This window comes from Nicotiana tomentosiformis, chromosome 2, assembly GCF_000390325.3.
Source record: "Nicotiana tomentosiformis chromosome 2, ASM39032v3, whole genome shotgun sequence".
NCBI lineage: Eukaryota > Viridiplantae > Streptophyta > Magnoliopsida > Solanales > Solanaceae > Nicotiana > Nicotiana tomentosiformis.
The window spans coordinates 118505779-118521024 of NC_090813.1; the positions used below are offsets into that span (position 1 = coordinate 118505779).

Sequence of the window (15246 nt, forward strand, 5' to 3'; positions counted from 1 at the left end):
GATATAATAAAAAATACATAGTGAAAATACCATGATAGATTAATGAATTTGCTTTTTCTTGATTCCCGCCGAGATTCTCTTCCTAAGTGCGGCTACAACGACTCTTTGTCTCATAGCTCGATATTGGTTGGTCTTGGTACTGATCGATCTCCGGATCTCGAGCTCGATATCGACTTGAGCTCGATATTGACTCGGGCTCAGTATTGACTCGAACTCGATATCGACTCGGGCTCGGTATTGACTCGAGCTCGATATTGACTTTAAGCTCGGTATTGATCGGTCCCTAAATCTTGAGTTTGATAACCTGGCTTCGGATCTCATCTTGATATTATGAAGATGACCCTTGGTCTATTATGTTCCAATCTTGACTAATTACACGAAGGAAAAAACCAGTTTTGACCATATACAAATAGTCCCCTCGTTTCTCGGGAAGAATGTGGCGAGAAACGACATAATTTTCCAACGATATGACTAGATATACACTGACGTTTGCATCGAGCGCGACCATGATGTACGTGATAAATGTCCCGTCGGTTCAGTTACCAAGGCATTAAATATGCGTCAGACGATGGTCGGCCACTGCTGATTTTGAACCGTCATCGCCAAACCTATAAATAGCCCCCCTTCTTCATTATTTTAAACCTTTTACTTTCAACTCTTATCATTCTATTCTTCACAGTTCTTCGTCTTTTCCAAAATTATCTATTTCTAGGTTCTGAAAAGTTCTTTGTTTGTTCTTCATCAAACACCGAAATATTTTAATTTTCCGTCTTCTTTGTTGTTTGAAAACCTAGATGGCCAAGATATCTAAAACTGTTCCTCAGAAAGAGGCTGCTTCCTCATCTCGACCGGCCGGTGATAAAACAGTAGTGGAGCCACGCCTTGAAGAACTTGTTCCCGGGGGATGTGTTATTGATTCTGATTTTAAAGTTGACAAACCCTCTTCGGTTGCCGGTCGATGCGAGCCGGTATCGAGATACATATGCTCGATACCAAAAAGACTCCTCGATATGGTGAAGAAAGACTTTAATTGGATAAACAAAGAGGTCGTGATACCGACACCAGAGGAATCGACCACTACTTACGTGGAAGGGTTTCTGAGTGTTTACACTTACCCTTTCACGCCGAGTCTCCTCGATCCATTCATCATCGACTTTTGCAAGAAATACCAGGTGACCCTCGGCCAAATTCATCCTTCTTTCTGGAGGATCGCGATCTTGATCCATTTTTTTGTGAGCAAAATCGATGGGCTCCCTTCACCCTCAACTACCTCATAAGATTATACAACCCTTGACTTTACCGAGGCGGGCTGATAAAGCTTCAACGTCGTGGCACGAAGGTGTTCACCTCGAGTATAGATGAAGACAAGGATCAGGGCTGGATGAACCGATTTGTTCGAGTGAAGACCTCAGACCTGATCCTGGCTGAGGGCATGCCGTTTCCTGAGAAATGGAACATGAAACGTGAGTATGGTCCCGTTTTAAATTTATATTTGTTGTTTTACTTCTTCATCCTTTCTTATTAGTATCTTTCTTGATGCAACCGTTGCTTGGATGCCGGGAGCGATTCCCCACCTCGAGAACTGGGCCAAAAACCTGGTCTCAACGTCATCATTTGCCGAGCGCTCATGGCCGATTTGTCGAAGGGTCGATGGGAAGCTCGTACCCATGGCAAGCTTTTATTTTGGCTCACCGATTTGTTCTAGTATTTTTCCGGGCATAAGTTTTTCTCACTTTCCTTTCTTTGTAGGTCTTGGAAAAGATGCGATTATGAGACCCCCATCAGGTGATGAAAATATTCTACCGCCTATCTCAAAATCGGAGAAGGCGTTTAAGAGAAAAAGGGCCTCAGACTCCGAGGGTCAGAAACCCAAAAAGAGATTGGCTCAAAAACCCAAGGTGAACATAATCCCTTTGACTATGGAGTCGGTCCTGAGTCTAAGGGATGAAGAAGAAGAAGAAGAAGAAGAAGAAGAAGAAGAAGAAGAAGAAGAAGAAGAAAAAATGATTCCGGGTTGTTGACTCGTGCCTGGGCTAGCACCGATATTCAGAATACTTCAGTATCGGTGGGAGTTGATACCGCTCCGACCAGGATTGAGGAGGTCGAGGAGGGGACTTCGACCCAAGTTCCCGAGCCTTTGGAGACCGAGGATCTTTTACCTCGGGGTAAATAGACCGTCGAAGAGGCGGCGAATGCTGGTGCGCAAACTGAGCTTGGGGCTCTCGAAGACGGAGGCTGTGCCCCAAAAGACCTATTAGGGGCGATAGAGATCGGAGATTCCCCCTCTTTCCCTTCTTTCTCCCAATCGATGATACGTGACACTCAGGTTGTGGGAACTTTTCACGAGGAAAGGGCTCATGGAGGGGAGGATCCTTTTCATGGTTATTTTATCGGTGTAGAAGACATCACCGGTCCGAGTGACTCGGAGGCTCCGAAAAAGAGCTCGAGCGAGGTGGGAGTGCCTTACCTTTTTAACGAGGCCCATCAAGCCATGAACCGGGTAAGTTCATATTTTCTTTGCTGTTTTTCATACTTATGTTTTCCTTTCCTTGTATAATCCTTTTTTATTTTCGTAGGCTTCTGCACTTTATCACGAGGCATTTCTTCAATCCCGAGGGGAGCTGAGCCTGTACAAGGCCGAAGTTCGAAGGCTTACCGAGGAGAGAGATGCCTTAAAGCTTCTCGGCGGGCAGAGAGAAGGATAAGTAAAAAGACTTCAGGCCGAGCTAGAAGTATCTCGGAAAGAACAAATTGAGTTGGCTGAGCAGGTACAAAGAATCTTTGGTTTTAATGATATCAACTCGGAATTGATGGCTAATAAATCGGTCCCGCAGGTTGAGCAAAAGTTCGAAGTGATTAGGCAGCTTCGTGCTGAAGTGGATGTAGTGAAATCGGAGGACGAGGAGTGAAAGAAGAACATGGACCGCCTCGCCTCAGAGAAAGAGACTGCCCGAACACAGCTGGCTTTGGCTGAGGTCCAACTCCGAAACTTAAAATAGAAAACCTTGGTGCAAGCCAAGAATATCGAGGAGTTCCAGTCTCGGTTGGGCTCAATGACTTATGATCGAGAGAGACTGGCCTCAGAACTGGCAGCGACCAAATCGGAGGCCGAAATAGCCATGGCTAATGCCGATGCAATGGTGGCTGTTTATCGGTCCGATGCTGAAACTGCTCAGGTTCAAGCAAAAGAGGTTGCCGAGGCTGCTCAAGCTCGAGCAAATTGGGTTGCTGAGCATGCTAAATGCCAATCTCGGAGGGAGACTCTAGAGGAGATCCACGCTCGTGGCTTCGATCTTACAGTCGAGATCAATAATGTAAAAGAGCTTGAAGGTGAAGCCAAAGTTTTGGCCTTTCCAGATGATGATGATATCGGGAGTATGAGCGGTTCTGAGAGCGAAGGAGGCCTCGAGAGTGAAGATGCTTCTCCTGGAGAGGACTAAGTCCCTTTAGCATTTTTCTTCTTTCTTTTAAGACTGTTTTGGTCTTTTGTAGAAAAACTTGATCGGGCCATGGTGCCTTTGTAAATGATTTCTGGTATATATAAAACTTTCTTTATTTTATAGCCTCTGAATCATTTGCCTTTCTTGTTAATTTATACAAAGGCCAAAAAGTGTCTTAGCATGGGATAATTACTTGAAGGTCCGAGCGAATGTTCAAACTCGACCTTTCCTTGTAGGTAGTCCCCGAGTAAATGTTCGAACTCGAACTGAGATAGCTTTTAGACTCGATGAATAGAGTTCAAGTGAAATGATTTGCTCAAATTTGAGCTAAGGTAGCCCTTAGGCTTTTCAGTCGAGTGAGTGTTTGCTCGAACTCGAATTAAGGTAGCCCTTAGGCTTTTCAATCGGGCTAGAATGATTTCTCGAACTCGAATTAAGGTAGACCTTAGGCTTTTTAGTCGAGTGAGTGTTTGCTCGAACTCGAATTAAGGTAGCCCTTGGGCTTTTCAGTCGAGTGAGTGTTTGCTCGAACTCGAATTAATGGCAACCCTTGGGCTCGGTAGATAGTCTCCGAGTGAGAATGGTTGCTCGAACTCGAGTTAGGGTAGCCCTTAGGCTTTATAGTCGAGTGAGGATTTTCTCAAACTCAAAATAAGAATATCCCTTAGGCTTAGTGGTCGAGTGAGGACTTGCTCGAACTCGAAATAAGAGTAGCCCTTAGGCTTTATAATCGAGTAAGGATTTGCTCGAACTCGAATTAAGGTAGCCCTTAGGCTTTTCAGTCAAGTGAGTGTTTGCTCGAACTAGAATTAAGGTAGCCTTTAGGCTTTTCAGTCGAGTGAGCATTTGCTCGAACTCGAATTAAGGTAGCCCTTAGGCTCGATACATAGTCCCTGAGTGAGAATGGTTTCTTGAACTCGAGTTAGGGTAACCCATAGGCTTTATAGTCGAGTGAGGATTTGCTCGAACTCGAAATAAGAATAGCCCTTGGGCTTAGTGGTTGAGTGAGGACTTGCTTGAACTCGAAATATGAGTAGCCCTTAGGCTTTATAGTTGTGTGAGGATTTGCTCGAACTCGAATTAAGGTAGCCTTTAGGCTTTTCAGTCGAGTGAGTATTTTCTCGAACTCGAATTAAGGTAGGACTTAGGCTTTTCAGTCGAGTGAGTGTTTGCTCGAACTCGAATTAAGGTAGCCCTTAGGATTTTCAATCGAGTGAGTGTTTGCTCGAACTCGAATTAAGGTAGCCCTTAGGCTTTTCAGTCGAGTGAGTGTTTGCTCGAACTCGAAATAAGAGTAGCCCTTAGGCTTTATAGTCGAGTGAGGATTTGCTCGAACTCGAAATAAGAATAGCCCTTAGGCTTGTTTGTATAATATATCACGAAATAGAGGAATTTTTCTGGGATATAAAATATCGGTAAAGAAGAAATTTCTCTTTATAAGTCATTATACATTCGTTCATGTTTTGTGCCAGGGCTCGGGCAAACTACATGGGCATGACTCGTTTTGATCATTTGGCCCTTACAATTTTTCCTATCGAAACCCTGTTGTCATGAGGTAACTTTCTTGCATCGAACTTGATATATTCGAGGGTAATTCCCCCCAGTATTCGAGGTTGATTGTAAAGAGTCTTTAAATACTGTTGAATTGTTCTAAGTTAGCACGATCAATGGTTGTCTCATTAAAAATCTTGCCGAAAAACCCATTCGAGACAAAACCGGTCTAAGTGAAAAAGAGTGCAACGCGTGCTTTCAGGTCTAAAGGCTTCGAGTTGAATAATCCATCCCTGTTTCTGGTCGAACACCTGCAAGGGTTAATTTCAAAATATGAATGAACATAGGAGGGTCGTACCTTAGTAGTAGTATCGTTTTAGGTACGAAACTTTCGATTTGCTCGATAGTTGTTTGCCGTTTATCACGCCGAGCTTGTAGGACCCCTTTCCGACGATTTCGAGGACCTGATATGGTCCTTCCCAGTTTGGACCCAGTTTTTCTTCATTCGTATTTCAGGTGTTGAGGGTGACTTTCCTTAGTACCAAGTCCCCGATTTTAAAATGTTGAAGATTGGTTCTTCGATTGTAATATCTTTCGATCCGCTGTTTTTGGGCGGCCAATCGGACGAGAGAGGCCTCTCGTCTTTCATCCAATAATTCCAGGTTCATGTTTATGGTCTTATTTTCGACTCCTTTGTTGCATATCAAAACCTGATGCTAGGTTCTCCGAACTTAACCGGGATCAGAGCTTCGACGCCATAGACCAACGAGAATGGTGTTGCTCCAGTACTGGATTTCGATGTTGTGCGATATGCGCATAAGACCTCGGGCATTATTTCTTTCCATTTTCCTTTGGTGTTGGTTAATCTCTTCTTAAGATTTTGGATGATGGTTTTGTTGGTCGATTTGGCTTGTCCGTTTCCGCTGGGATGGTACGGTGTTGATAGGATCCTTTTGATCTTGTGATCCTCGAGAAATTTAGTTACTTTGCTGCCGATGAATTGTTTTCCATTATCACATACAATCTCGGCTGGCACCCCGAATTGACATATGATGTGGTCCCAAATGAAGTCTATCACTTCTTTTTCTCTGACTTTCTCGAAAGCCTGTGCTTCAACCCATTCAGAAAAATAATTAATTATAAATAAAATAAACTGAGCTTTACCTGGGGCCGATAGGAGGGGGCCGATGATGTCCATTCCCCATTTCATGAAAGGACATGGATATACGTCCGAATAGAGTAGCTCCCCGGGTTGATGAATCACGGGCGCATGTCTTTGGAATTTTTTGCATTTTCGAACAAACTCCTTCGCATCTTTGCTCATATCGGTCCAATAATACCCTGCTCTGATCGCTTTGTGGACCAGCGAATCGGCACCGGAATAGTTTTCATAAGTGCCCTCGTGAATTTCCCGTAGTATGTAATCGATATCTCCTGGTCCCAAACATATTTCCAATGGTCCATCTAAAGTCCTTCTGAATAGCGTTTCGTCTTCGGATAGGGTAAATCGTGCTACCTTTGTGCGCAAAGCTCTCGATTCCTTTGGATCTGATGGAAGCTTCCCGTTCTTGAAGTACTCTATATATTTGTTTCTCCAATCCCAGGTTAGACTTGTGGAATTTATCTCGGCGTGACCTTCTTCGATCACCGATTTTATGAGTTGTACGACAGTCCCCGAGTTGAGTTCGTCATCTTCGACTGATGAACCTAAGTTCGCAAGAGCGTCGGCCTCGCTGTTCTGTTCTCGGGGTAAATGTTGCAAAGTCCATTCTTTAAATTGATGTAGAGTCACCTGTAATTTATCCAAGTACTTTTGCATTCGATTTTCTTGGACTTCAAAAGTCCCGTTAACTTGGTTTACTACGAGGAGGGAATCACACTTAGCTTCTATGATCTCTGCTCCCAAGCTTCTAGCTAGTTCGAGACCTGCAATCATGGCCTCATACTCAGCCTCATTGTTAGTCAATTTTGTAGTTCTGATAGACTGTCTAATTACATTACCGGTGTGTGATTTTAGTACAATGCCTAATCCGGACCCCTTCGCGTTCGGATACCTCTTCGGGCGAAAAGTCAGCCACAAAGTCTTTCAAGATTTGAGACTTGATAGAGGTTCGGGGTCGATACTCGATATCGTACCCTCCGATTTCTATGGACCATTTGGCCAATCGACCCGAAAGCTCGGGTTTGCATACAATGTTTTGAAGAGGATAAGTTGTTACAACATATATCAGATGAGATTGGAAATATGGTTTTAATTTCCTAGAGGCACTTATTAAAGCAAGCGCTAATTTTTCTAAGTGTGGATATCTTGTTTCGGCCTCGCCTAAGGTCCGACTGACATAATAAATAGGGAATTGCGTACCTCGTTCTTCTCGAACCAGGACTTCACTTACCGCTATCTCCGAGACAGCTACGTACAAGTAAATTTGTTCATCCACTTTCGGGGTATGAAGCAGAGGCGGGCTTGATAAATACCACTTTAGTTCTTCCAAAGTGTGCTGGCATTCCGGAGTCCATGCAAAGTTTCTTTTCTTCTTAAGCAGTGAGAAAAATCGGTGGCTCCTATCTGAGGATCTCGATATGAATAGTCCCAAGGCGGATATTCTCCCCATTAACCTTTGCACGACCTTCACATTATCTACTATCGTGATGTCCTAGATAGCTTTGATTTTATTAGGGTTGATTTTGATTCCTCGGTTGGACACCATGAAACCAAGAAACTTGCCCGAGCTAACCCCGAATGCATATTCTTTTGGTTGAGCTTTATATTGTACTTTTTTAGTACGTCGAAAGTTTCCTGCAAGTGCTTTAAATGGTCCTCTGCTCGCAGGGACTTAACTAATATGTCATCAATATAAACTTCCATTGATTTTCCTATTTATTTTTTGAATATTCGATTTACTAGGCGTTGATAAGTTGCACCAGCATTTTTTAGACCGAATAACATTACGTTATAACAATAGCTACCGTACTTGGTGACAAACAAAGTCTTTTCTCGCTCCTCTGAGTTCATTTGTATTTGGTTGTACCCAGAGTAGGCATCGAGAAAACTGAGAGTCTAGTGGCCGGCTGTGGCATCGATCATACGATCGATGCTAGGTAAAGGAAAGGAATCCTTAAGGCATGCTTTGTTCAAGTCTTTATAATCTATACACATTCTAAGTTTGTTTCCTTTCTTAGGGACCACCACCACATTTGCTAGCCATTCGGGGTATTTAACTTCTCGAATGGATCCTATTTTAAGAAGTTTGGTTACCTCGTCCTTGATGAAGGCATGTTTGACCTCGGACTGGGGCCTTCTATTTTGCTTTATCGGACGGAATTTTGGATTCAAGCTCAGTCTATGAGTGGCTATCTCCGGTGGGATCCCTGTTATGTCAAGATGGGACCAAGCGAAACAGTTCATGTTAGCTATAAGAAATTGAATAAGCTTTTTCCTGAGCTCGGGATCTAACCCCGTGCCCAGGTATACCTTTCGCTCGGGCAGATGTTCGACTAGCGTAATTTGCTCCAGTTCTTCGACCGTTGACTGGGTAGCGTCGATATCATCGGGGACCACAAAGGATCGAGGGATCCCATAGTCATCGTCTTCGTCAATCTTCTGATTCTCTAGTTGGGTCGAGGCTGATGTTTGTGATTGCTATTTGGTATCCTGTTCCTCCTTCGAATATGATCCCTTTGTCGATGATAGTGAAGATATCAGAATCACCTCATCGATGGCAAACATTTCTTTTGCGGCTGGTTGTTCTTCATAGACCATTTTGATTCTCTCCAACGTAAGGAATTTCAGAACCTGGTGAAGGGTCGAGGGTACTTCTCTCATGTTGTGGATCCATGGACTCCCGAACATGGCATTATATCTCATATCACCCTCGATTACGTGGAACTTCATTTACTGGATGGTCTCGGCCACGTTTACTGGTAAAACAATCTCGCCCTTAGTAGTTTCATATGCCATATTAAATCCGCTCAGTACCATGGTAGTGGCTATGACCTGGTCCTGTAGACCGAGTTGCTCTACGACCCTTGATCAAATGATGTTGGCCGAACTACCTGGATCAATTAACACACGTTTAACTTGAGTTTTATTGATAAGTACAGATATTACCAGTGTATCGTTATGTAGTTGCATGATTCCTTCCGTGTCTTCGTTACTAATGGACAAGGTTCCTTTAGGTGTGTAATCCTGAGTCCGAGATCACTTCTCTCTTACAATAGATGTCTTAGTACGTTTAAGCACCGGTCCTTGGGGGACATCGCTCCCTCCGATGATCATGTGGATGATGTGTTGTGGCTCTTCTTGTTCGTTTGGTCTATTGAAATCTCTGTTTTTGAAATGGGTTTTGGTCCGGTCACTTAAAAATTATCGAAGGTGCCTCTCATTGAACAAACGGGATACCTCCTCTCTTAACTGCCTGCAGTCTTCAGTTCTGTGGCCATAGGTGCCATGATATTTGCACATTTGATTGGGATTACTCTGGGCTGGATCGGACTGCAGAGGTCGAGGCCACTTAGTATCTTTGATGCGTCCGATAGCCGACACGATGGCGGATGCATCAACGTTGAAGTTATATTCTGATAACCGTGGTGCTTCCTTAGGTCCCATATGCCTGTCGAACCCATTCTTGTTCATAAACCGCCGAGACCCTTAGCCTTGATCACTTCTCCTTTTGCCTCGTACGGAGTTGCGTGTAGGTTCGCTGCCCCTACGATCTCCGTTATACGGCTGATATCGGTCCTTGTTCGACCTTGGTTCTCGGTCGATGTCCCTTTTAATAACGGACCCAGAACCCAACTGGTCGTCTTAAACTCTGATCTTCGATTGATACCGATTGTGTACATCGGCCTAGGTAACAACTGGGTACTCGATCAGGTTCTGCTTCAACCGTCGTAAAGCCATCGAGCTTCATTCGTTTATACCTTGAGTGAAAGTTTGAATAGCCCAATCGTCTGTGACTGGAGGTAGATCCATTCGTTCCATTTGGAAACGAGATACAAATTGCCTTAGCATCTCGTTATCTTTTTGTCTTACCTTGAAAAGGTCCGACTTTCTGGTTTCGACCTTTATGGCTCCAGCGTGTGCTTTTACAAAAGAATCTGCAAGCATAGCAAAAGAATCGATAGAGTTAGGTGGTAAATTATGATACCATATCATTGCTTCCTTTGACAAGGTTTCACCGAATTTTTTCAATAATACAAATTTGATCTCGTCGTCTTCTAGATCGTTCCCTTTGATGGCACATGTGTAAGAGGTGACGTGTTCGTTGGGGTCGGTTGTTTCATTGTATTTTATAATTTCGGGCATGCAGAACTTTTTGGGGATCTGTTTTGGAGCCGCGCTCGGGGGGAAAGGCTTTTGCACGAACATTTTAGAATCCAAGCCCTTCAATATCGGCGGTGCCCCCGGGATCTGATCAACCCTGGAGTTATAAGTTTTCACCTTTTGGTCGTTTGCTTCGATCTTCCTTTCTCCTGATTCTATTCGTTTTGTCAGTTCCTCGATCTTAATAATTTCGGGATTAGTCCCCGATTCTTGTTCATTCGACCTCACTATAGCTGGCCCCGTTTTGTGGGTGACTTCTTGGGGTGGACTGGGCTCGAGTCTAGTTGGTATCTGGGTTTGGCTCTACAACTGGGCTATTGCTTCTTGTTGAGCTTGCAACATTTCGAAAATCATACGCAAGCTTATTCCGTTTTTCTCAGCGTTTTGCGTATTTCGAGCTGCAGATCGAGTTTCACCATGAATGCTATTTTCAGGGTCGGAACATTGGCTCGCCTCGATGGCCACACGCGAATTATCATCAATTGGATCTATGGCCCGAGCTCCAACAAGATCGACTGGTGGCCTTTCATCCCCGGCCGTCAGGTTGTTCTTATCATCTTGAAGGCCAGCTTCGTTGTCGATAGGTAGGGCCATTAATTGAGAATTCGTCGTTTTCAGCCTGAAATCAAAGACACTTCCAAGAGCAAGTGTAAAATAGTGTGTTTCACAGAGATTCGTACCAAATAACCACTATTATCCTTAGCCCCACGGTGGGCCCCAAATTGTTTACCCGAAAAACGGATAGAGTTGAATTTATACGTAGTTCTAAGGATACGTGGTATAGCTTAGTACAAATCGGAAAAGTAAGTAGAAATATATCGAATATTGACTGTATAAAGGAATGAAATACAAACTAAATTGAGTAGAGAATGATTTATAAACAAGCAAGATGAATCAATGTCCAAGCTCAAAAAAAGGATAATCTCAACTATATATCAATGTAATAATCTTTAGAATGTGAATGTATCAATATTTTCTTCTCTGGATGTTCAATCTGCCCTTTCAGAAATGATACCCACTGTTAATATAGTGAAAAAAATCTTGCTTTGGATAAAATAAAAAATACATAGTGGAGATCCCATGATAGATTAATTAATTAGCTTTTCCTTGATTCCCGCCGAGATTCTCTCCATAAGTGCGGCTACAACTGCTCTTTGTCTCATAGCTCGATCTTGGTTGGTCTTGGTACTGATCGATCTCCGGATCTCGAGCTCAATATCGACTCGAGCTCGATATTGACTCGAGCTCGATATTGACTTTGAGCTCGGTATTGATCGGTCCCTGAATCTTGAGTTTGATAACCTGGCTTCGGATCTCATTTCGATATTATGAAGACGACCCTTGGTCCATCATGTTTCAATCTTGACTAATTACACGAAAGGCAAAACCGATTTTGACCGTAAACACTCATGTAAACTCACATACATAAGATATGCTTCACAAGGAAGCAACATTGACTTAGCAAGTTTAGTCTATAAAATAAAAGAGAGAAACACAGATAAATCAAAACAATAGATGACACGCCATAGCTATTGAGATGCAGGTTTCATTACTACTGCCTAAGGAAAACAAAACAAAATGCGATTCATCATCGCGAACATTAATCCCAAATAGAAAAAAGCAGAAAAATAGTATGTTTGACCTGCTGAATGCACATCCTTACCAAAGATGGAGTGCAAGCAAACAATAGCTTTACGAAAAGCAGTTCAACTTTTGAATTCTCAAACGAATAGATGTTCGCATACTCAGAGCTTGTTGAGAGGTCGCTCCAAACAGGCTGGGGTGTCGAGATATTTCAAAACCGTTTCAGTACTGTCGCTGCTATGATCGACCTAATGGTACAAAGAAATACCAAGACATTTTAGCTTCTCAAGTTAACAAAGATGAAGAGCGAAAATGAACCAAACCATACATATATTTACCGCTAGTAAATTTGTCCGCGCTCCGCGCGGTTATAAAAGAAAAAAAATTTGCAATATGATTCTTTTTGTAAATTTAATTAGTTAGGGTAGAATAGATTATTTTTCTCACATGTATATGCAAGCATTTATAAATATCATATACAATTAGCTCTAAAACTCTCCATATCATCAATTTCAAAGCTAATTTTGTTTAAATCCTAAAAAATAATTATTGTTTGTAGTTGATTAAGAACTTCACTAATTCCTAAAACCAACCATACATTCAGACTTGGAATATGGCAGTTAATAGAAACTATCCACCACCAAGAATATCTTCTTCTTTAGACTGTAAAAAAAGCAGTCAAGATTAATTTCATTAAACCCTCAAATAAAAAAATGACATTCATCATGTCAATGAAGATTGACATTATAGTTTTGACCCAATTAATTCCTACAACATGATGAACTTATGCTCGTATAGGTTTTGGTAAGTAGTTTTTCACCCCTTCCCAAATCTAATTGTTGCTTTCAAAATTCATTTGTCTTGTGTAACATCATAAACAATTTTGTATGTATAACTCAACTGAACTTTAGTATTACAAAAGGTAGCACAATTTTTAGTTTTTATGTACCTTTATAATATTTTTTGTATTTTCTAATCCTTTTCGCACTTCCTTATATTAGATAGCTAATTCTGATCCAGTAAAATATGTCACGGCATCTTTACTAATTCGTTATTATGCACTATGAGTAAACAAAATATATTAGAATCAATAGTCAATGCCAAGAATATAACTTTTTCTTTTTTTTGGTGAGTAGAAACTTTTATTAATTACCAAGTAAAATTTTAACAAAAGCAACATGAAAATAACTTTAGTAAGCATAATAAGGTTCTTTCGTGTTTAATGCTAAAAATTAATTTATCTAAGCATAGACAATTACCTTTTGTATATGAGTTCCAGACAAGCTTGGTGTTTCATAAACATTCTTATATAAATGTTTTTTTTTTCTTCTTTGTTTCTTTTGAAGTGATTAACTCACCCATGATGGATGAGCTTAAACTAAATGTTCATTCGGAAAGCCTTTGAAAACGAATAATATTATTTATCCAATTTTTTACGAAAATAAACTGTTTGACCAAATATATCATTTTCATCACTTATCGTGAATCGGAATTTTGAGATATTTCCATATTTAAAATAGTTGCAGTAGTAGGTAGCTAAGAATAACACGTTCAATTTGAATCCTGAAAAAAATAGTAATTAAGATTCTCAGTCCATAAAACTATATCAATGGTGGAATTCAGACATGTCATTTTCTTGAAACATGAAAAAATATCTACTATCATATATGCATGATTGAAATATGTGTAAAAAAAAACAGAAAAAAAAAGTTTAATTCAATAGCAATAAAAATACTAAGTAACATCGCATAAATACTCATTGATAAAAGTTCCGAGAAGGTCACACATGGAGCAGAAAATGCAAAATCTAGCAAATAAGAACAAAAAGGAAGTCAGTGTGCAGCCAAAAGAATTCATAAGAGGGTCTTCATGAGTTTACCGGTTGACTCAACAATTATTCTTTGATTTTACAGCTTTGTTGACAAAATAATAACATGGAAGATGCTGCTACTATGATAATCTCATGGATTTGTTGTTTGGCTTTTAGGCTTGTGAATTGTGATACATATAAGCATAGATAGAGGAATACATACAATCATGCCATTAACTTAGCACATTAATTTTTTGGAGGTTATGAATGTAAAAGGCATAAAAACGTAAGAATATTAATACAAATAATGAATTGGAAACTGATTGACTTCATTTTCTTAAATGTCTTTTCCTATTAATTGAGCAATCAATCTAGACAATGAAGTGGCTTCATTTTGCAGCAAATATTTGAGGGGAATATAAGAGAAAAGTGCCAAAAGTTTGACAAAAAAGATAAACACTGCCAAAGAAAGGTGCCACCTCACTTTTCTATTCCCCTCTTATATATATATATATATTTTACCCTAATATGAAGTGAACTCAAATTAGGGGAACTCTTAATTAACTGTAGAGCTTAAGATATCTGACCCATTTTGTCGAAGTCTACCCCTAATGATACAGACCAATTGAGCATAAAAGGAAGCCCAATCTGGAACTATGTTTGCACTCAAAAGCTTTGGAGCAAATAAAATAATTAGAATCAATTGAAATATGATCACTTTCAGATATTCAAGTGAAACATGTCAATTTCTTACCTCAAGGACATCTATTCGTTTTATGGGGAGACCAATAAGGGTGGCACATCGCAAAAGATTTGATCTCTGTGGCAGAATGAGCTAAAACTGCTGGAATTTGAAAGTTATTCCTTTGAGGAAGTGAGTTTCCACGACTCTTTGTTTGTATAATAGAATCCAGGTTGATATCTTGAAAACTTTTTTTTCTAAAATTTTAATATGACTTCATATACGTTCCCTGTTTCTTTTGTTACCTATGTTATCCGGATTATGTTCTGTTTCCTATCTCTTCTTTTTGTTTAGCTGTGAGGACAAAATATTTAATTGGTATAAGTTTCTAGACAAATGTTCACGATAATTGAATGCAATCCGAAAGTGACATATCCTAAAATTTTCCTTATCTCTATTTCTCTAATTCTTTTTATTATCTATTTGATTTAGTCGATAAACCATCCAATAATCACTAATTTGTTACCAATCCGCCTTATGTCTTATTGATTGGCTAGCGGATTACTACATTTATAAATCAATAACCGATACGCCAAACTGTTAAGCGTAAATATCTGCCCAATCCACCCGATAAGCACCCCTAAACCCAAATGAAGTTCCTCAAGTGAAGACAAGCTAAAAGAAGTTTTCCCAAAGTTGATCTCTCAATATGTTTTGGATTATCAACCACTTTTCTAAATTCAAGTGATAGCGCACCCAATTGTTTTGCAATTTCAAAAGCACCATTGATTTTTCGCCGGTAGTGCGAAAGGCTAAGGCACCATTGCCTAAGACTCCACCTCCATACCCTCAAAGACTTGCCAAGAAAAATGGTGAGAATCAATTTAAGAAGTTCATCCAAATGATGAAGAGTCTC

At 40.7% G+C, this 15246-nt stretch overlaps 1 protein-coding gene and 1 long non-coding RNA gene across 2 annotated transcripts; one reads left to right on the forward strand and one right to left on the reverse strand.

Moving 5' to 3' along the window:
* The first annotated feature begins 794 nt into the window (after positions 1-794).
* Positions 795-2021, forward strand: LOC138905484 (uncharacterized). Its single transcript, XM_070194007.1, has 2 exons — positions 795-954; positions 1750-2021. Exons 1-2 carry the CDS (start codon positions 795-797, stop codon positions 2019-2021), a joined length of 432 nt encoding a protein of 143 aa, XP_070050108.1.
* A 9071-nt stretch (positions 2022-11092) lies between these two features.
* Positions 11093-14685, reverse strand: LOC104085053 (uncharacterized). Its single transcript, XR_683755.4, has 2 exons — positions 14403-14685; positions 11093-12086 (listed from the first exon to the last, which is right to left on the reverse strand). It is a non-coding gene; the product is annotated as an uncharacterized lncRNA (long non-coding RNA).
* Between the last annotated feature and the right edge of the window lie 561 nt (positions 14686-15246).

What these genes read in the sequence shown, in the direction of transcription:
- LOC138905484 (XM_070194007.1), top strand. Translation starts at nt 795, where the DNA reads ATGGCCAAGATATCTAAAACTGTTCCTCAGAAAGAGGCTGCTTCCTCA. An exon ending in CAAACCCTCTTCGGTTGCCG is followed by an intron (nt 955 to 1,749) that starts GTCGATGCGAGC and finishes CTTTCTTTGTAG; the next exon opens with GTCTTGGAAAAGATGCGATT.